Raw genomic sequence first — 22,139 nt, forward strand, 5'->3', positions numbered from 1 at the left:
ATGATGGTTAAACATCTAGCTGGCGTGAAGCCTCACTCTGACAGTGAGTTTGGATAATGGTATCGTCACGATTGAGGGTTGGCTTGACTGATAACGCAGCTCATTATTCATCTCCAGGAATTTAAACAAGACAGCAGTCTTTAAAAAGTCATTTTTAATTAAAATAATAATGGGAATCAGCATAGTTGTCTTTTGTGCATTTCTGTGTACAGGATCAGGTATGTGCTGGAATAGCCAGGGTCAGTCCATAGGTTTCTGCGGGAGGGGGGGTGGACTTGCGTCTGCACTCTCTGCCCCTAATCTGGTTTGGACTGGAGTGATCATCCTTCCCCTTTCTTTGGTGGACTCTTCCTCTCTCGGCCTGCCCCCACCTGAGGTTTGTCCTGTCCACTTATCCAGAGCTGAAGTATGGTAAGGTAAGATAAGAAGTTTTGTAATCTCACTGTATTATAAAAAATCCCAACACAATAGCCCCACCCCCAAACAATAAATAACAGGAATAGTACAGGTGCTCCTAGTGAAGGAGAAACTTGGAAGGTGTGCATGTCTGCAGTGACAAGGCAAAGGGGTAGGCTGGTGTCCACCAGGCGGTTGTGAGTATGCTAACACTGACATTCCCCTGCTTAAACTAGCTTTCCCCAGACTTTTATAAGCGTGGGTGGTCTCCTGAATGTAATCCGCCACTCTTCCCACCTACCCTCCTGTCCATGCGGCTCTTGTGGGGGGGGTCGTTTATGTATCGGTGACCTCAAGGGCCGGGGAGGCGCTGCCATCAGTTCTGTGGGAGGGGATTAATAAACACCTTGTGTCAGGCTTTGGTCAACACATCACACCTTCATAGCATTGTCACTAACTGACCACTTCCTGGCGAGCAGAGATCAGCAGAAATGGTGCGTTCGTTTTTCCCTCGGAACTGACATCACGTCCGACAATCTCCCGAGCACCTCGAAACAAAGATGGCTGCCTCCATGAACACGCTGCTGTGTTGCTTTATATTTTAGCAGATTTGGAGTGAGATTATTTTTTTCCCAGAGACAGACAAACAAGAAACACGAACTAGTCAAACCACATTAAAAGCTTTCTAAAATATTTTAGTACATTCATAGCGATATTATTTTTTTCGAGAGGCTAACAAACTACAAACAAAGCAAAGACACTAACAAGTCTGGTAAAAATCTGATATTGCTGCTAGGATACAGTTTGCGGTCACGATATGGGATTCTCTAAATCGAACACGTGCAATTACATTTATAACTATTAATACATTTAACAAAATAAAAATTTTTTAAAGATTTGAGTGTGTAAGCTGCCATGTTGAAATTACGTCAACTGGGAAACTTGGACAAGTTTGTGTCCGACATCAACGTCATAAAAGAGGCGCGTTATGACGGGAAGGGATGTTTTTCATGACGTTTTCATCCGAGTTCCGACTCGGAGAGAGATAATCGAACGCACCAAACGCACTGACTATGCAACACCCCCCTACGGGGACCTTACCCTCAGGGTTCAGTAGGAGGGCCGTCTGCTTGCGTAGCAGCTCCTCGTGGACCGATGTGGTGTGGCGGCGAGGCGAAGGCTTCGCTCTGGGTCTCCGGTTTGGGAGGCTGTCTGCTAGAGCAAGACGTGGAGGGTGTCAGATGCTGCACAGACACAAGTCCCAGATCATCAGCTATACACGCAGACTAGGGTGGCTGTGCGAACTCATCAGGGACTCGACAGCTGCTGTGTTTCGGCTGCACTCTCATTACCCAGATCCCAGCCCTAAAGCTCTGCGCCCCCTACAGCCTGCAAATTAGTGCAGTTCTAGTTTAGTCTCTCTTGTCACAGTTTCTAAAGGCCATTGGACTGCAGGCTGGGGCGTCAGAGTGGCTAAACAGGCTCTGTGCCCATGCCTAGAAGGTTGTTGGTTTGAACCCCAGCCTCAATAGAACAGTCACATGTCCATGGGCCTTTAAGCAAGGCCCTTGACCCCCAGCTCCAGGGGAGCCGCATGTTAGCTGACCCTGTGCTGTGACCACCAAGCTATGGAGAGCAGGATAGGGTAGGTGAAGAGACAAATTCCTATGTACTCGTACCTGTGTAATAGCCAATAAAGGATTATACTTATGATTTAGACCAGGGTTCCCCAATTCTAGTGCTGGAGGGCCAGAATCCAACACTGTTTGTAGATTTCCCTGCTCAGACACACCTACTAAACCTGGTAATTAGCTGACTGATGAGATTGAGTAGGGGAATCAGCAAATGCTGTTGGATTAGAACTGGGCAGCCCAGTTTTAGATAATGATGAACCTCGTCAGCCTTGTCTCTCAGTACTCTGAGGAGACTCAGATCAAGACACATGGTGGTACCCAGGATGGGGTCTGTACCCCCTATATCTGAAGCTGAAGGCCTGGTGCTGGATCAGTACCTTCAGTGACTGACTGCGCTCGGTCTCGCCCATCCCATGGAGTTGTGGGGATGGGTGGAGCCTCCCTTCGACGGATGGGGTTTGATAGGTGCTTTTGTCGGGGTGGAGCTACAGGAGCTTCTGGTGACAGTGGTGGGGGCTTACAGATGGGTCTAGTGGGTGCTGGGGGGCAAGGCCGGTCTGGAGGGGCCAGCCAATTGGGTGATGGCTGGACTCTGTGGGGTTCCAGGGAGGTTGTGGATGAACGTGACTGGTGCCTGTGATCTGATGGGGAAAAAGCAGTTTTTTTCGGTTATGTGTAACTGTCAGCATTGCTCACATCATGGCTACCAGCCTGTAGCTTGGCACATGTCACATGACCATCTGGGCGTTGCTGACCCAGGAAGAAAGCACAGCATGAGGGAGGGTGGTTTGGTTTGGGCTTATTGTCAAAGGTGGCTCCCAGAAAAGGTGGGGTAGGGTGAGATGGGGGGGGGGTCACACTGTGCTGGGGATGGCCTTACCCTCAGAGTCCCCTTTCCTCGGCTCATTTTCCTTCTGAATGGAAACAACACAGTAGGTTAACACACTAAACACACTAACACACATATCGCACTGCACCTGCCATTATAGGACTATGTGTGTGTATGCGCATACGTGTGTGTATGTCTGTGTGTGTATGTGTGTGTGCGCGTATGCGCATACGCGTGTGTATGTCTGTGTGTGTGTGTGTGTGTGTGTGCGTATGCGCATACGCGTGTGTATATCTGTGTGTGTACGCTCGCATGCACACGTGCGCATGTACAGTACTCTCAAAGGACACGCATAGTTTGGTAAAAGTATTGCTAATTTATTGATTTTATTACAAAATCAGTACTTCATTTGTGTTCAAAAATATAGATCACATTAGAAACAATTTTGTTTTAAGAAACATTAATTTCAAATAGTAATAAACTGAAACCCAAATTACAGCCCTAAAAGAGCTGTTCTGAGTTAAAGTTCACTGACAAGCAGCCTCGTCGGGTGCTTTTTAATTAGTAACACCATTGCAATTAATAGCAAAATGGCAAGAAGAGAATTGAATGAAATATTATGATTCATAAAAAAAATGTCTGTGCTGGAGGTATGTGCAGGTACGTTAAACATTGTTTGTCAATGTACTTTATGAAATCAATTCATTTCCAACATTGTTTTTGCAAAATTGGAGAAAGAAACCCTGCACACACACTTTACCTGGCTCGGCTTTCCTCCGGATAACAGGGTTGCCTTGGAAAAAACTATGGGCTGGAGGGCATCGTGTAGGACAGGGGGGCTGCCGGTCAACTGTGCCGAGACCGAAAGTTAGGTCACCACACATTTCACACACGCAGTCCTGCACAGGGCGTCCTGCCCTGTCATGTTGTTCAGGTTTTTCACTATCACTCATTCTCACCTTGTCAGACGCCCCCGAGTCAGCACTGGGCAGCATGATGAGGGACTGGGCCTTGGCGGCCCGCAGGCCACGCTGCGAAGCATTGGGGGGGCGGAGCCGGGTGGGGATCTGCACGTAGGGGTTGGCGGCATCTCTCTGCGGTGGGGCGGCTGCCTTGGCAGGGCTCTCCTCTGCTACAGTCGCCCTCTCGCAGTCTCTCTCTTTCTCTGGCCGCACAGCCATCCTCAAGGGGCGGATGAGGTCAGCGATGCAGGTCTTTTTGATGGTCTGTTCAGGCGCCCCTTCTCCTTTGCAAGGTCGGCCCGCAAACACCCGCTTGAAGGCAAAGAAATCCCTAGACTTTTTCCGTAGATCCTTGGAGAGGGCTAGTTTCCCCCCGAGGGTGTCAGGTTTCGCTGGAAGCTCTGGGGCCTGCAGATTGCTGAGGGTTGAGAATGAGATTGAGTCATACTGCATGTAGGGGTGGTAGAAGGTGTGTGTGTGTGTGTGTTATGTTTATATTACACTGTTACATTGCGGGGACCAAATGTTCCCCACAATGTAATAAACCTGTTATTTTGACATTGTGGGGACCATTTTTCAGGTCCCCACAAATATCTGTGAATGCAGTCAAAAAACTTAAAATGCCAAAAGTCTCTTATTTTGTTTGGTTACTTATGGTTAAGGTTAGGGCTGGGTGGGGGTTACGTCTGTCATTGCAGGTTTTAGGGTTTTTCCCACAGAAGTGAAAGGAGAGTCCCACATAGATATAATTAGAAACCTGCGCGTGTGCATGCATGTTTGTGTGTGATACTTACAGGGAGCTCTCAGGGAGGACTTTCTTGGTGAAAAACTCATCGAGTCCCTCGTCCACCCTGCCATTGTTCTCAGAAGCCAAGTTCTCATCATCAATGAGCAGCTCCACCTGCAATTCAAACATGGAAAAATGCAGCCAGTGTGTAGAGTCGTAAATGAACACAAGGGGGCACTCATAATAGAGGGAAACCTCTAGGAGAGGCGGTCTCTATTACTGAGGATAAACACCATATCTTTCCTGTAAGGAACATCCATCTGGCTGCCTGCATACCTGCCGCTTGCTGGGTGGGTGCCGGTGTACCCTCTGGGGGCGTGGCCTCGACAGTGTGTGGTGTCTTAGCGTCTGGCTCTCCACAGGCAGCTCCAGAATGGGCTGCTGACATGCAGGGTCCAGGGGCCCCGTCGAGCTGCTGCTAAGCGCTGCTGTGTCCTCCCCTGGGTGGGGCTTCACCTGGCCTGCTGCACTCTCATTGGCTGGAGAGTCTGCCTCCGATTCCAAGAGACCTTCAGAGGGTGTGCAGAGGATAAGAACCAGCCAACAGGAGGGAAAGACACACATACATCAGCGCCCAGGGCAATTCGCTACACACTTTTGACCGACGGTGCTGGGCGGATGCTCCCAGTCGGGAAACCGCTGTGCCAGATGACAGGAACGTACTGCGGACAAGGAGGGAATTCTGTCAGTGCTGACACTGAATGCAGTAAATCAGCGTCATTACTGACACTGAACACAGGGAATCACAGTCAGTGCTGACACTGAACACAGGGAATCGCTTACAGTCAGGGCTCACACTGAATACAATTACTTACAGTCAGTCCTAATACTGAACACAGGGAATCGCTTACAGTCAGGGCTCACACTGAATACAATTACTTACAGTCAGTCCTAATACTGAACACAGGGAATCGCTTACAGTCATAGCTGATGCTAAACACAGATAATCACTTACAGTCAGTGATGACACTGAACAAAGGGAATCACTTACAGTCAGTGCTGACACTGAATACAGGGAATCACAGTCAGGGCTCATGCTTAACAGAGTCACTCCACACCTTATTACTGAACATAATTAGTCCATAACAGATGAGACAAAGATTAAGCACCAGACAGCAATCATTAAGGCAGGGGTCCCCAGCTTCTGTACATTTTCCCTGGGGGGCAAATTCCATCAGCAACACAAACCCAAGGTCTGCTGTGTCACTGATTCAAGGTAAGATTGCTATCTTATTTAATCCTTAATGGCAGTGAGATCAGGTTCAGAAAGTACAAATTCAGACCAGGATTTTGTTTCAGAGACGGCATGGTGATGCAGTGGTTAGCACTGTTGCTTCACACCTCTGGACTCGGGTTCGAGTCTCCGCCTGGGTCACGTGTGTGTGGAGTTTGCATGTTCTCCCCATGTCGTCGTGGGGTTTCCTCCGGGTACTCCGGTTTCCCCCTACAGTCCAAAAACATGCTGAGGCTAATTGGAGTTACAAAATTGCTCATAGGTGTGCGTGTGTGAGTGAATGGTGTGTGAGTGAGTGAGCCATGGGCTGGCCCCCCATCCTGGGTTGTTCCCTGCCTCGTGCCCATTGCTTCCGGGATAGGCTCCGGACCCCCCGCGACCCAGTAGGACAAGTGGTTTGGAAAATGGATGGATGGATTTTGTTTCAACCAGTTTAGTACTCCGTGAATATGACGCCTTACGCTCAACGTGTGGTTGAAACAAAATCCTGGTCTGGATCTGTACTTTCTCAACCTGAACTTCACACCACTGACTGATGCATTCAGTGGCTGCAGCTACAGCAGTGTGTGTCTGATCAGCCCTGTCCCCACCCACACTGCAATCCATGGCAACTTCTGACCTCATCTGTGGGGAACTCTGCCTCCACCAGCCTGAGCTGAGGGATGTTGGTTCTGGGTGTGTAAGACGCAGAGCCTGGGAGGGTCTGGGTGTGCTCCTTAATATGTCGCTCCTGACGTGGGGGCATACAGACAGTGTTAGTGCTCAACATGTGCAGCGTTCAAACTATCACATTCAGTTTTGGACATAACCCGGAAGCAGCATCGTTCACAGATGCCCACGCACACACACACACACACACACGATTGTATTCACATCTTTGTGGGGACCATCCAATCATTTCCACGGGCATAACCCTAATCCCAACAATGACACCCTTAACCCCCACCCAGCCCTAACCTTAACCATAAGTAACCAACCAAAATACAAGAGTTTTGGCACTTTTGGTTTTTTGATTGCATTCACAGATTTTTATAAAACTGAAAACATTGTCCCCATTAATATATACTGTACATGACCCACACATATGTGCACACACACAGCTCACCAGCTTCTTTTGCGATATTGATAAGTCCTGTGTGACCTCGGTGACGATGCTCTCTGCCAGAGACATACTGACAGCCTGTCTCAGTTCACTGGAACAAGGAAGTGGAATAAAGGAAAAGAAACAGCCAATCAGAAACCGACAAGGGGGGGGGCTCTCATTCTGAGTGAGAGAGCTGTCTCCTACCACAGCTTGCTCTTCACCAGCTGTCCCATCTGCTCCACAAACATGTCCTGGAAGAAGAATGCAGCCTGCCGGGACATCCTGTCCACGCAGACGGCCACCTGCTCATTGACACTTGACCTTTGTACAACCCTCGGGCAAACGGTCTGTGCAGACTGCAGCATGGTCTGCACCAGCTCCTATTACAGACAGGGGGTGCTGTTGTAACTGACCATCTTGAACCTGTCATGCTGTACTGGTGCCATGACACCAGACATTACAGAACAGGAAGGAGGTCACGGTGGACATGTGACCTGACCCTCCGTACCTGAACCTCCCCGACAACTTCATTGGTCACCACCCTGGCTGTGTCCTTCAGGATGTTTTGCAGTACATCACTGCTAGGTGGCGCTCTTCCCAATTCAAAAAGAGTTGGCAGCAGCTGTGGAAGGATCTTAGAGTTATTTCTCAGCGTGTCACTATGCACTTTTGCAGACAACCCGACAGCAGGGGAATCATGTGAGTGACGCACGTTAAGGGATGTTCTGGCGTGACCCAGTACTTCCTCCGCATGCAGAACATCTGTCTGCACTTCTGGCATGCTGCAGGTGTTGAGCGGACGCATGGACTCCTGCACTTTCAGACAGTGGTTCTGCACCCGCTGATGGACACAGGAGGATGGAGTGTCACGTCGAGGGAAACCCAGGAAGAAAGCAGGTCCTCATAAAGCACAAACTCTATATCCTGGTTGTGAGACTAATTTTAGGCTCCCCTGCACTCGAGTAACTCCCCTGCTTCAGCCAGATCCTCAGAGGACCCACCACTCGCCAGAGACACCCACCCACCTCAAACAAGCCAGCCATACAATCACAGAACTAAACAATAGTCTTTTTCATATACTGACAGTGCCATATCTGTGGGTCACTTCAAATTTTACTGGGAAGTGAAAGGAAACCTGCCCACCTGTTCTGATTGGCTGATCCTCAAGCTCTGTTGGAGTTTGAGCACATGGTCTGACATCACTTCCTGTTTCTGGCTGTTCCTCAGTAGGTAAGTCTGGATCTGTCAGGCCATGACAAAGAAGAAGTGGGTAAAGAGCAGAAGCTTAGCATTTGGTGGCTGCTTGGGGCGGCCGAGCTGCTTACTTTCTGTAAGGCCTCCTCGGTTTTTTCTGGGTTGCTGCGATATGCCTGCGACGCATCACTCACGGGGAAGGACATGTATTGCAGAGTTGAGTTCCTAAAACACACGGACATATAACAAAACCCATACAGAACAAAGAGGGACAGACATGAGGCAATAACATGGAGATATAAGTCTCACTTTGACACAAATTTATACAGTACCAGTCAAAATTCTGGACACATGTACTGAAAATCATTTGTTTTTCAGCAAGATAATGACTAAGAACAATTCTACTGGTACTGTAGATAGCAATACAATAATACACTTTGATACACAGATGTCGATCTCAGTATGATACACATAGATCTCACAATAACATGCAGAGGCCCAGCCCTTATCCTCACTCACTTCTCTAATGCATTGGCCACATCCATGAAACCGCTGGCAGTCACACTGTTTTTGTCCCAAAGGAGAGTCCTGCATGGTGGAGAGAGGAACACTGAGGGTCCGGGCAACAGTTTGGGCCACAGCCTGTGACTGTCACAATGTGTGTGTTACAGCGCGGTTTATCGGGTGGGTTATTTCATGTGTTACAGAATTTGTTACCATTATACAATGCAGGTTACAATGTTGATCTCCCTGTTACAGTTTAGATTACAAAGTGTTACATGGTTACTATGATGCATTCTAGGTTACAGTATTTGTTTCCATGGTACAGTCTAGTCTGGAATACAGTGTATTATAGTGCTGGTTACCATGATACAGTACAGGTTACAGTGCTGATCTCCATAGTTTAGTGTGGATTACAGTGTGTTGGTTACAGTGAGAGTAACAGGGCACTGCATGAGGGGCTGCTTCGCTATGGAAGCTAACGTACTTGAGCTTGGTGTTAATGAGCAGAGCTTTGGCCAACATCTTGGCACCAGTGTCGCCAATGTAGTTCCCACTGATGTCCATCTTGGTCAGTGTTGAGTTACAGCCCAGACTGTTAATGAGGATGGTTGTCCCTGTCTTCAGCTTGGAGCCGGACACTGACAGTGACTCCAGGGGCTACGGGAGGCAGATCAGGCCAGACACCAACAAAGTGGATCGTTAGTGAGTACGAGACGTCAGAATGTGATGTCAAGCAATGCAATGTTTTAGTGAGCAAGGCAAGTTGGGGCGTTACGTATTCTGATGGGTTACTTAGTGAGACAGGTTAGGGTGTGATGTAGTCAGACTAATTATTGAAACAAGTCAAGAGTATGACTCACACATTCCTCTTCCTGAATGAGCTGGACAAGCCGGTGTAGGACATCAGTGAGCATTCTGAGGGGAAGATGAACCCACTCTACACCATCAAAACGCACCACACCCTGTCAATCTGCTCAACACCCCATTAGTCCATTCAACACCCTGTCTATTCACTCAACACCCAATGAACCTGAGGTACTACAGCACCATAATAGCACTGAACACACAGTATAAAGGGTACCAGAAGACCCAAAGCAGTTGGGCCACTCCTATCTCACCGTGATTTCATGGCAAAGTTGCGGCCGAGGGCCAGGTGTCTGATGGAATGGCTCCGTCCGATGGCAAGGATCACAGTAACCATGTCGCTCTCCAGACCTGCATGGGTCATTTCAGTATCAGCATCATTCTCCCTGTTGTCACGTCTGTGAACTCAAGTGACATTTGAAATAAGGGTGTCGGAGGGACTCAATCAACCATTGTCAGACAGGTCCAGGCTGTTGATGGCCTTGGCCTCGAAGATGTGCTCCTGGATCACCTGTGCCCCCGCTGAACGGAGCTGTTGGCATGACAACAGGACATATCACATACATGAGCTGCACATGCAGCTTCCTGGTTGACCGAGTACGCGTGTGTGTCAGAGAGAGAGAGAGAAAGATATATAGAGATAGAAAGAGGTAGAGAGAGAGAGATAGAGAGAGGTACAGAGAGAGTTCAAGCCACATACCTCACAGCTACTCAGGTCCAGCTGCAGTCCGGACAGGTGAGTGTTGGTAGCCAAACCCTGCAGCAGAAACCTAGACGCACACAAAATGAGGAAACATACACTCTGCATTATACTGTATAATCTTGAGCCAGGGCCTGAGCGCATGAGAAAAACCACAGCCACAGCACACACAGCATACACAGCCACAGCACACACAGCACACACAGCCACAGCACACACAGCATACACGCACACACAGCATACACAGCCACAGCACACACAGCATACACGCACACACAGCCACAGCACACACAGCATACACAGCCACAGCACACACAGCATACACAGCCACAGCATACACGCACACACAGCATACACAGCCACAGCACACACAGCATACACAGCCACAGCACACACAGCATACACGCACACACAGCATACACAGCCACAGCACACACAGCATACACACACACAGCCACAGCATACACAGCCACAGCGCACACACCACAGCACACACAGCATACACGCACACACAGCATACACGCACACACAGTCACAGCACACAGTCACAGCACACACAGCCACAGCACACACAGCCACAGCATACACGCACACACAGCATACACGCACACACAGCCACAGCACACACAGCATACACACAGCATACACACACACAGCCACAGCATACACAGCCACAGCGCACACACCACAGCACACACAGCATACACACACACAGCATACACGCACACACAGCCACAGCACACACAGCATACACACACACAGCATACACGCACACACAGCATACACGCACACACAGTCACAGCACACAGTCACAGCACACACAGCCACAGCACACACAGCCACAGCATACACGCACACACAGCATACACGCACACACAGCCACAGCACACACAGCATACACACAGCATACACACACACAGCCACAGCATACACAGCCACAGCGCACACACCACAGCACACACAGCATACACACACACAGCATACACGCACACACAGCCACAGCACACACAGCATACACACACACAGCATACACGCACACACAGCATACACGCACACACAGTCACAGCACACAGTCACAGCACACACAGCCACAGCACACACAGCCACAGCATACACGCACACACAGCATACACGCACACACAGCCACAGCACACACAGCATACACACAGCATACACGCACACACAGCCACAGCACACACAGCATACACACAGCATACACGCACACACAGCATACACGCACACACAGCATACACACACACAGCCACAGCATACACAGCCACAGCGCACACAGCATACACGCACACACAGCCACAGCACACACAGCATACACACACACACAGCATACACGCACACACAGCCACAGCACACACAGCATACACACACACACAGCCACAGCACACACAGCATACACGCACACACAGCATACACGCACACACAGCCACAGCACACACAGCCACAGCATACACGCACACACAGCATACATGCACACACAGCCACAGCACACACAGCCACAGCACACACAGCATACACGCACACACAGCATACACGCACACAGCCACAGCATACACAGCCACAGCGCACACAGCATACACGCACACAGCCACAGCACACACAGCATACACAGCATACACACACACACAGCCACAGCACACACAGCCACAGCACACACAGCATACACGCACACACACACAGCCACAGCACACACAGTCACAGCACACATGCTCCTCACCGCAAACCCTCTGCAGGAAGTCTTGTACCAGCCAGTCCGACATATTTCAGCTTCTCACTCTTCCTGAAGAAATCCCTCACACTACGTGTCACTTCTTTCACCTTCCTGGGATAAGATACAGGTCCCATGACTCCCATTACAACTCCCATTACCTATTTGGACTTTAACAACTCTTGGTGCCCATCGTGAGTAAAAAACAGCACGGCCTTCACCTGTGTGAGAAGGTGGTCTTGGACAAGTTCAGGTGAGTCATTTTGGTGTAGCATCCATGTGACAGGGACACAAACAGCTGCATGGAACAAGATTTTAAAAAAGACAAACAAAGGGTCAAAGGTCACTCAGAGCAGCATGCTGTGCAAAGCACCGGGGGTCAAAGGTTACTCACAGTGTCCAAGGGGCAATCCGTCCCACTTAGGTCCAGGTAAGACACAATATTCTCACTAGACAGAAACTTAAACAGGCACTTGGAAAGAGAGAACAAAATCAGTGGAGAGCAGACCTCCTGTAGAGAGGTCCTATGAAAATGCAGTGTTCAGCAACACATTTCTCACTGCACTTACAATCAGGAATATTCAATGCAGTACAATGCAGTACCCTTCCCACAGTCCCACTCAGCTGCAAAATACTAAACAATTCCTACAATTCTGCTTATTTACACAGTCCTAAACCCTTCCCAAGGTCCTACTCAGCTACAGATTACTAAGGCCTTCTCACAATCCCTCCCCCTCTTACTTCAGCCTCCTCCGTGGCCAGACACCCTGCATTGCCCGACAGGTCCAAGTGTTGCAGTGACGTGGGAAATGACTTATGTGAAAATGCCTGAGCCAGACTGGTAACACCTGTCAGAGAGAAACCGACTGAGAAATGCAGCCCAGGAGGGTGAGAAAGAGCCACATCCCGTTTGTGCACAGGCCACACGAACAGGCCACGCAGGGACACTCGCAGCTGCGGTGTGTGTGTGCAGCCAGTGGCTTTACCTCTGGAAGAGAGCGACACCTTCGCGAGGGACAGCTGAACGAGGCCATGGGGCAGCTTGTCCAGCTGCTGACAGAGCGCCGCCACACCTGAAAACAGGCAACACAAGCATTACCATTGAGCTGCCTTTGCTCACCAGAAAAGCTCCCCACTCATATCATTCTGAATTAGACACACGGCCCCCACCTTTGTCCTCTATCTGATTGGCCGAGAGATTGATGGTGTGCAGCGTGGAGCCTGTGTGGTCTCGGAGAGCCCAGGCCATCCTCAAAGCAAAATCCCTAGAGGAGATGCATTACATGGTGACCAAGAGGAGAAGGCTTTACTCTCTCAGGCACAATTATAGAGCCTGTCCCTCCTAAAGATGCCTCCTCCAAAGAGGATGGATCTGAAGCACGCTCAGAGTCAGGGCTAAGGGCAAGAGGGCCGGTGGCTTGGAGTGTGGTAATGGGGTAGAGTGACAGGAAGGAGGTAGAGTACTCACGATCTAAGACCACTATTCTCCAGACACACCTCCTCCAGCTTGGGGGATCTGTTGATCATGTAGAGGACCTGTTCCTGAACATCCGGGTTCTGCAGAGACACATATACCAGCACAGCAGGGTACAGTGCTTTAGGATCCTCTCTGGGTTAAAGAGGACCATCAAACCAGCCAGTTCACCAAAAGGACAGGGATCAAAAGTAGCAGACGTGACCTGTGAAAGGACAAGTGCTGGAGGTTCTGTCCAGTAGGAGGACACCTACCAGCCTGAAGTCTCTGTTACTGATCCTGGTGAACCACTGGTTGAATGACAAGGCAGCCACTGCCAGGGCGAGGTCACTGAGGAGGAGAGAGAGGGAGGCATCCTGACTGCTGTATGACATCATCAGGATGAGACAGGTCGTCTTCATACCTGAATAATAGGTGGTGATTTGGTATTGACAGTCTTACAATAGGGGAAGGGGTATGGGATTGATATTCATAATGGGGGGGGGGTGTGCTACCGACTGTCCAGGTGACTGAACTCCAGCAGGTTGAAGTCCCGACAGCTCTGGACATGGTAAATATTGTCCACATCCTGACAGAGACAAAGAGATGGAGCTGTTGGGTGTGGTGACCACATCCTGTACAACCAAAAGCGACAAAGAGAACTAACAGACAGCAGTACAGACAGCGTAAATAAACCATACAGATAGACAAGAAAGTAATTATTGCACCACTCACATGGTGGAGTACATGCATTATACAAAGTGGCATGAAATGTTGTCCTCAGTGATACCAACCCATTGGACCTCTTCTCGACAGGGGAACTCATTGAAGTCACACAAGGCGGCATAAGTCTCTGAGAAGCCACCTGCAGGAGGGACCAGTGGACTAAGTCAGAACTGATGGGCTTTCCTCATGGCTCGCAATCCCAGCATCCAATGCCTCCCTCGCCCTCCTTAGTCCCCATTTCCAAGGCCTCCCTCACCCTCCTTAGTCCCCTTTTCCAAGGCCTCCCTCACCCTACTTAGTCCCCATTTCCAAGGCCTCCCTCACCCTACTTAGTCCCCATTTCCAAGGCCTCCCTCACCCTCCTTAGTCCCCTTTTCCAAGGCCTCCCTCACCCTCCTTAGTCCCCTTTTCCAAGGCCTCCCTCACCCTCCTTAGTCCCCTTTTCCAAGGCCTCCCTCACCCTCCTTAGTCCCCTTTTCCAAGGCCTCCCTCACCCTCCTTAGTCCCCATTTCCAAGGCCTCCCTCACCCTCCTTAGTCCCCATTTCCAAGGCCTCCCTCACCCTCCTTAGTCCCCTTTTCCAAGGCCTCCCTCACCCTACTTAATTGCAGCATCATGGACATTCTGCACCATCACCCATCCTGTGCTGCCCACGCTCACTGCCACCCACCCCATCTGCAGGTCCTACCTCACCAAAGAGGAGAGCAAAGGATCATCAGAAGACTCTCACCACATGGCCCCTGGGTGCTGCTCAGTTGCTCCTCCACATGGGCTGTCAGCCTCCGCAGCTGCTCTTGTAGCTCTGCTGGGACCTTCTTCAATAGCTTCCTGGGAGACAAGAGAAGAGGAAGGGCTTCCATAGTGACGGGTACCCGACATAACAAACAGATGCTACGGGAACCGCTTTACCTATGTGGGTAGACATTTACTTTAAGGATCAGCTGGTAAAGGGGCCGCGTTCCTGAGGGCAGCCAATCAGAAAGACATGCTCTGAAGGTTGGCAGCCCTGACCAACATGGAAATCACAGGCTCTGTGGGAAGCTTGGTTCAGATGGAAATTTGCAGGCCTGCCACATCCTGGAAGCCGCACTATGAGGCATCAGGTGTGAGAGAAAAGATCACAGACTGCATTGTTTGCGACAGCCCTGAGCATGAACAGACTGTCAATTGAGCGTAAGGAAAGACCTCATAAGAAATTCTCTGTACGTGTTTCATTGCTTTTACCAGAGCTGTGACCCACAAAATGATAATTGACCAGAGCTTCTCTGTTCGCTGGTCAATCATCGTTTCTTTCAGCCAAGTTTCTAGATGGTCTTACTGAGCCTTTGTTCCCCAGAACTCGTCACACCTTCAGTGTGACAACGAAGACTTTCCACCTCGTACCAACCGCCCCCAGGGCCTGACCCTTCTGATGCTACAGCTGAAGACGTGGCATGAAAGATGATGCAGGGAAATGTGTGGGAGGCCGAGCAGGCAGATGATCTTTATTTTACACTCCAGATGGAAATCAGGAATGAGCTGCTGCCCTGAGATGTGCCATGTGCAATCTCCTTATATGGCAAACCGTTTTTCAACATTTAGGTCAAAGGCACAGCACAAGAACAGCCCTGGGACTTGACCAGTGAATACAAGGTTGCAAGTCTTGTCCTTAAACACTGTTGGCCTGTGTCCAGCTGCGATGGGGAAGACGGCAGAAGGACGATCGCGGCATATCACTCACTCACCCTGGGGATGAGTCCGGAAAGATCTTCTTGAGTGAAGCAGTCACATGACTGACCACTGCCTCCAGGTCCTCCATGGTCATCAAGTTAAAAGTATAACTCTGCCTGTCAGTATCAATCACCATCTGTCGGTGGAGATGAGCACAGAGTAGCAGGCATTAGCGTGCGACCTCCCTCCTGGGGGGGTTCTGACTCACAATCAATTGTGAGTAGGGGGATCCCCGCTGATCCCCAGATGCATGCCAGGGTGTGAGAAGCAGCACAGGCCACCTTGGTTAAACAAGAATGTGTCATTAGCGCCACTGGAAACCCGCTGTAACAGCACAGTCCCCAGACCTTTTGGACAAACTGACTTAATAATTTCTATCCATGACATACAGATACACTCTGGCTATAGCTACACGGCAGGAGGACAGCACAAACTCTCAAGTAAATGAAGAAGCAAGAACACAAAGGAGGAAGCAGGTTCAGATTTAGGTAAATAAACCCAGTACCCCCGTAACAAAGCTGATTCTACGACTGACAAAGTTCCGAGTAACTCCTGAACCCCCGACTTGAAACCCTCAGGATGTCCACTGACTTGTTCCTGACAACCATTCTCTCATCGCAGAGGTCTCTCCTGTCCCCCGAGTGTCCAATCCGGCCTCATGCCGCAAGATTAGCTGAGAAATTCAACAAATAGCCAAAGGTAGACCCAGCGGGACAGGTCATGGCAGGTTCTGACACGACTTACCTGGTTCAGGCTTCCGATGGTGATGGCGTAGATCTCCAGGTAGCTGAAGGAGCTGTCCAGCTGTGGAGGGAAAGAGGCTTAGAGACCCGCTCTGATTGCCGAAGGAGACACAATGCGGGAGAACTGAAAATGACTCAAATTCGAGAAACAAGGTAGGAGGAAGAGAACAGGAAGAGGGTGAAAAGAATGCTCTCGCATGCGTGTGACCACGGGTCTCTCCGACTGGCAGCCCTGATATGTGTTATCCTCTGTGCATCACGCAGTCCACAGGATGTAACCTCATTGTGGGCCTTGGCTCACTGTATCTCGCAGCCATAGACACCATTAAAGAGTGTTACCAAAAACCAAATGCACTGGTGCCCCTCCAGGGCGTCCTGTGCTTGCTGGGATAGGCGATGGACTCGGGGCGGCCCTCCGCTGCCCAGTTGGTCTGACGCTTACCACCCTCTAAACCTCACCTCTAAAATCTGACTCAAAAAAACAGTTAACAAAACAAGGAACAACCAAAGTACAAATGACATCTGAATGACAGCATAGAGCGTAGTTATTACCACCTATGCCTCACTCCTCCCCACACGCTCAAATCCCCAGACACCTGGACAGTTTCATCAGCTCAGGTGACTTAATATCCAGACCAGCCGTCATCACCGCGGCCAAATCTGATAGATATTTAGATCAAAATGCAATTATCACCACATACATGGTACTTAAGAACCTTTTCTTGATCAAAACTTTATATGGCAGAGACAAGTCAGTCTGGCCAAAAGCATGTTTGTGTCTGTATGGACATGTTGCCGATCCCTAAACCAGACCACCGACTACAGCATTTAATGCTATATTTGCTTTGTCACGAAGGACCAGAGTTCACTGCACAGTCTCCTTTTCCCCAAATCTGCAAGATTCCGACGTTCCAAGAAGCTCCAGGTCTGTTTCCGTGTTACCCTCCGGATCGGCACCACGCGTCGTCCGCAGAAGCCTCGAATGGGGATCTCTGCAGCAATGCTATGAATACATTTCCATCTGCGAACCGGTAAGTTTCCAGAAATGAAAAGTACAAACCGAGTCGCGGAGATTTGTCCAAATAGTCCCAGCAGTACACATGGATCCTGTTTGAACTCTCATTCAATACCCAGTAATGGAAGAATGAACAGATCCAGCCTAAACGAGAAAAGCAGCCCAGCACCAAACCCTTACCCTGTGGGACGTTCTTCTGAGGTCTCCCCAGCGATAGAGCGTGAGGTTGCCGTTACATGCGGCACAGCCCCACCCACCCCATAGAAGGAGGGCACGCACCCCACAGTGCTCCTGACTCTCTTCTGCTTGTTAATATCAGCTGCAGGGAATGCGCTGTCTTCCACGTCATCGTGGGTTTATTTTCACAGATGCAAAAATGGTCATGCAAAACAAACCCTAGACAAACCAGTCACCCACACACTTCCATAGACACCACCGTCAGAGACCATCTTTCTACCACACCGTCACAGAGACCAGCTCTCAACCACACACATGGTCACACACAAAGACCATCTCACTCCTTTATACAGTCTTGGTCACACACACACGGTCACAGACCGAGACCATCTCTCTACCACACACACGGTCACAAACACACGGTCACAATACCATCTCGTTATACACACACACACACACACACACACACACACAGTCAGTGACACCTTCTCTCTACCACACACACAGTCACAGACAAAGACCATCTCTATAACACACATACACACGCCCGCATGCACACTCAGTGAGACCTTCTCTCTACCACACACACACACACACACACACACACCCTCATACACCTGCTCACCCTGATAATTGTAGTTGGTTTCGGAGGAAAGGTGAAGACACAGAACACTTACCTTGACTGGCTGCCTGCAGTGGAACACATAAGCCCTCCATGGCGTCATCACCTGGGGAGTCAGGGGGCGGAGGGACACGCCAGTGTGCATGGTGGGAAAAGGGCAGCCAGACTCAGAATCACGGGCCGCTTTGGGGCAGTTTACTAAGCATCACATCATCATCATCACCGAAAAACATGTGTCTTTGTCTATGCTACAAAGGCAACCATCCCCTGTGGCAGAGGCTACTGTCAGAAGGTTTGCCAAGCAACACCACAAGGGGGATGCTCTTACTAATAGTCTGGTCCCACCTGCTGTTGGAAGATGGTACTGCAGTTATGACTGTGTGTAAGCACCCCATGTTCTCAGATTCCCTTGGGGGAGACACTCCGCAGAACCAATGCATCGTGCATAGGCACCATTTATAGGATATCGTGTGCAGATTCGGTAGTGTTTTCATTGTATAACTGGATCCTGTGCACCGGTCAGTTATCAACTGTGTCAGTTGGTAGGATTTCATCACCAGATAACATCCCATTAGTGTGAATCAAAACAGCCATAGTCACCAAGACTCTGCTGTCCACTCCGGCCTTTAACTGGTTCAGCTGGACCTGTGTCAGGAAGAGGACCTTCTGGGGATTAAGCAGCTGAAAGATCCCATCTGAAACAGGGGTACATGGACACAGGGAAGGGTAGCTGGTGAGCAGGCATCACAGCTAGAGTCTGTTCTGAGTGAGCGCGATACGGCCTTTAGAGGGGTCAGCCCCGCCAGCCAGCATCCCCTGCTGGTCTAGTCACTTGCACCTGGGCCTCTTCTATTCATCTCTAATCCCACCAGTGCTCCACACTGGCACTGACGTCTGGGGTTTAATAATCACCCAAATTAGCATTAGGACAGCAGATGGTGTAGCGATTAAGGACCTGGACCCAAAAGGTACAGATTCATGCCATAAGCACGGTCATTTAGTGTAGAATCGTCACCAGTGATGGTAACCATGGATAAAAGTGTCTTGGGCAAAAGCCGGCCTGTGGAGCTGATTTTTAAGTTTTTTGCAAAAATTCTTGAAATATGTCATAAAACACAAAACGTGCACTAGTACTTTTTGCTTTCTGCATTATTTTCAAAAAGCAAAATGTAACAGGTTCATTATTACAAAATTCATAAGCCCAGAGTTGGTGCCCATGAGGGGGCTTGGGGGGAGGGGTGGCAAGGCCCCCTTAATCAGACAAGTAGGCCCCGTCGAACCACTGATGACCACCCCCCTCCCCCCAACATGAAAACCTTGAGCCAGGCTATCAGATTCGTTCTGGTACTGACACCACATGGGACATAAAAATAATCATTAAGAAAATCCACCCTGCAGAGGCTCAGACTCTGTCCGCCACAGAAAATAACTGCCTAAGCCTGCACTGGTTGAACGAGCAGGATGGCGGAGAACATCAACACAATGGTGCCACCTCGGAGGAGCTCAGAGCATCTGCAGGGCACCCAGCAAGCGCCGTACCATTCCCACAGATGCATTTTGACGCTGCGCATGCAACTCATGCAGGAGCCGGGGGTGCAGCCGGTCGCACCGGAGCCCCCGTCAGCAGAGAGCAGCAGCCCTTTTGGCGGGATGGTGACAACACCATGGAGTACAAATCAGAGGCTCCCCACACTAGGTACCGGGGTGGGGGGGCCGTTGGCTTCAGGTTTAACAGCGAGGCCCCGCTACATATCCCCACCATCCTGCCCCCTAACTGTAACCGTTACCATGTTCCCTCACCCTAAGTGTAACCCCAGCCTCAACACCGGGAGCGAGCATCGCACCAAAACCCAGCTCACCACAGCACAGAGACCCCCGGTTGCACACTACACTGGGGCGGGGGCTCACCCTACCTTGGAGGCTGAGGGACAGCCGGCCTGCAGACAGCATGACAACCACACACGTCCGTCTTCGCGATGAACCTGCGACGGGTTGAAGACAGGTAGCCGAGTGGCGCACACGTACACAGGCGCGCACACGCACGCATCCTGCTTCGACAGCGAAAGACAGACACTCAAAGTGAAAGTGTGTAGCAGGAAGGGCTCCTTAGCCCCACAAGCGCCTCCAGCAGCTGCCTGAGGAGGGTAACATCTCTGAACCGCCTAAGTGATCATGCCTGACATGCAGGGAACAGACGTCCAGCAGGACACCTTGGCCGCGTGGGACAGAGTGCTGCAGCGACATGCCATCAGAGCCGCGTACCGGGGCTGCGTGCTGACGCCAGGCTTGTTTGCACCAAGCTCATTTCACTGTTGGCCGACAGAGCCGAGATGGTGCAGGCAGGCACTGCACTCAACCACCAAAACACCTTCTTCGCTGGATTCAACTCCCTCTTCAAGCACGTCCACAAAGGGGAGGATAAAGCATTTCTGGGTGTGCAGGTAGGCAGCGGACACGCTGAGAGACACCTAGCATGAAGGAGCCAGGGGATGCCGTTCGGTCCCATGGCAGGATCGGCACTTTGCGTACCCGACAGCTGCCATCCTGTGTGCGCCGTGGGGGGAAAGAATTGAGGCTGCCGTTTCCGTTTGATTGGTCATTTATAGATTGACTCATGGCAGAGTCGGTGACCTGACGTAGTGCCGCGTTCGAGCCCAATCGAGAAAGAAAAAAAAACAACCCGCAGATGCAGCAGTCCCAAAAGCATTGCCCTTTATTTAATAAGGAGCAGTAAGACTAAATTGTAAGCAGCTGAATGAACATTATTCAAAGGGATACTTTAAAGGCATCACAGAAACAGTGAACTGGAGGAGGAGTAATGACACAGGGCACACCATCACATACCGCCGGCGAAGTAAAACCCAGGGGACATCAGGTCAGTCGCCTTTTATTAGCCGAACTGCAGCACATTCCCCTCCCACTGCCCATCCATCCCTAGTAAACCTTCAAACATAATTAGTGGTTCTCAACCACGGAAAGTGGTACAGCGAAAAAAAAGAGGGAAAAAAAACTAGAATTTAAGAATGTAAAGAATAAGCTATTTTGAAATGCAAATACAATAAACAGTGGGAATTCCATAGCGAATCAGGAAACTTTATGTAAAACAAGATTTTTTTAACAGCTCTATACAGGCACCCACCTTAGCTTAAAACCTCCTTACAAAAAATATATATTAAAAATATTATGGCAATATGTTTAAAGACAGCAATATACCATAAGGAAAATTAATACCACATTTATTCTCCATTTGAGTAAAAAGGCCTGGGGCTGGTATTGCAAGACATCAGTAATTAAACAGCAGTTTAATATCCCCTCCCCCCATTTTCATCACACTGCAGGGCGGAGCAGCCGGCATCCGGTTCTGGAGTCCCTCAGATGAGTGGCTGTTACAGGAGCCCCCAACTGCATGGGGATCATGATTGGCTGCACCTCCTGTGTATACCACCCCTGGGTGTAGGGGGCGCTGCGACTGGAACCTTTCGATAGGCACAGTCAGTCCCATTCCCCTGAGAGCACGACCAACCCACCCCCACCCCCTTAAAAGCAAGCCAGGAAGCAGAGCAGCGGAGTCAGCCTGGTGGCTCCAGCAGGAGGTCAACCACACTGCTGCTCTTCAAACAGGGAATTCATATGCTCTTCAATCATCAGCTTAAAATATTCTTGATATAAAAATATTTACACGCGAACAGTCGTGAGTATGTCTGTACAAATACCCACGGGTCTGGCTCGCTGTCATTTTATGATCCCAATTACAAATGGACTGACTGGACAGGCACGCACCCTCC

At 50.0% G+C, this 22,139-nt stretch overlaps 1 protein-coding gene across 4 annotated transcripts; it reads right to left on the minus strand.

Annotated features, from left to right (window-relative positions):
- Window positions 1-137: 137 nt before the first annotated feature.
- LOC125751310 (capping protein, Arp2/3 and myosin-I linker protein 3-like) lies at window positions 138-20,628 on the minus strand. Of its 4 annotated transcripts, none has more exons than XM_049029971.1 (39): window positions 20,268-20,628; window positions 18,955-19,049; window positions 18,410-18,460; window positions 16,542-16,601; window positions 15,812-15,933; window positions 14,818-14,915; window positions 14,156-14,226; window positions 13,877-13,950; window positions 13,637-13,712; window positions 13,377-13,465; window positions 13,079-13,173; window positions 12,895-12,981; window positions 12,650-12,756; window positions 12,303-12,380; window positions 12,130-12,206; window positions 11,918-12,022; window positions 10,189-10,258; window positions 9,939-10,020; window positions 9,743-9,839; window positions 9,485-9,539; window positions 9,109-9,281; window positions 8,640-8,708; window positions 8,252-8,345; window positions 8,070-8,168; window positions 7,639-7,767; window positions 7,435-7,548; window positions 7,131-7,306; window positions 6,948-7,035; window positions 6,462-6,572; window positions 5,204-5,270; window positions 4,885-5,117; window positions 4,616-4,722; window positions 3,819-4,239; window positions 3,620-3,709; window positions 2,911-2,941; window positions 2,408-2,671; window positions 1,498-1,611; window positions 698-778; window positions 138-401 (listed from the first exon to the last, which is right to left on the minus strand). In XM_049029971.1, exons 1-39 carry the CDS (start codon window positions 20,302-20,304, stop codon window positions 241-243), a joined length of 4,248 nt encoding a protein of 1,415 aa, XP_048885928.1. In that variant the 5' UTR covers window positions 20,305-20,628; the 3' UTR covers window positions 138-240. The 4 variants fall into 4 exon arrangements, with proteins under 4 accessions (XP_048885928.1, XP_048885926.1, XP_048885927.1 ...); XM_049029969.1 differs by having other exon boundaries at window positions 2,911-2,944; XM_049029970.1 differs by having other exon boundaries at window positions 1,498-1,608; window positions 2,911-2,944; window positions 20,268-20,627.
- Window positions 20,629-22,139: the final 1,511 nt, after the last annotated feature.

This window comes from Brienomyrus brachyistius, chromosome 11 (assembly GCF_023856365.1).
Source record: "Brienomyrus brachyistius isolate T26 chromosome 11, BBRACH_0.4, whole genome shotgun sequence".
Lineage (NCBI taxonomy): Eukaryota > Metazoa > Chordata > Actinopteri > Osteoglossiformes > Mormyridae > Brienomyrus > Brienomyrus brachyistius.

Excerpts from the sequence above, each read along its gene's own strand:
- LOC125751310 (XM_049029969.1), bottom strand. The coding sequence starts at position 20,304 with ATGCTGTCTGCAGGCCGGCTGTCCCTCAGCCTCCAAG. Across the intron at positions 13,713-13,876 it reads TTCAGTCACCTGGACAGTCG|TGACCTCGCCCTGGCAGTGG; the intron begins GTAGCACACCCC and ends TCTCCTCCTCAG. Across the intron at positions 12,982-13,078 it reads CAATCAGATAGAGGACAAAG|GTGTGGCGGCGCTCTGTCAG; the intron begins GTGGGGGCCGTG and ends GCCTGTTTTCAG.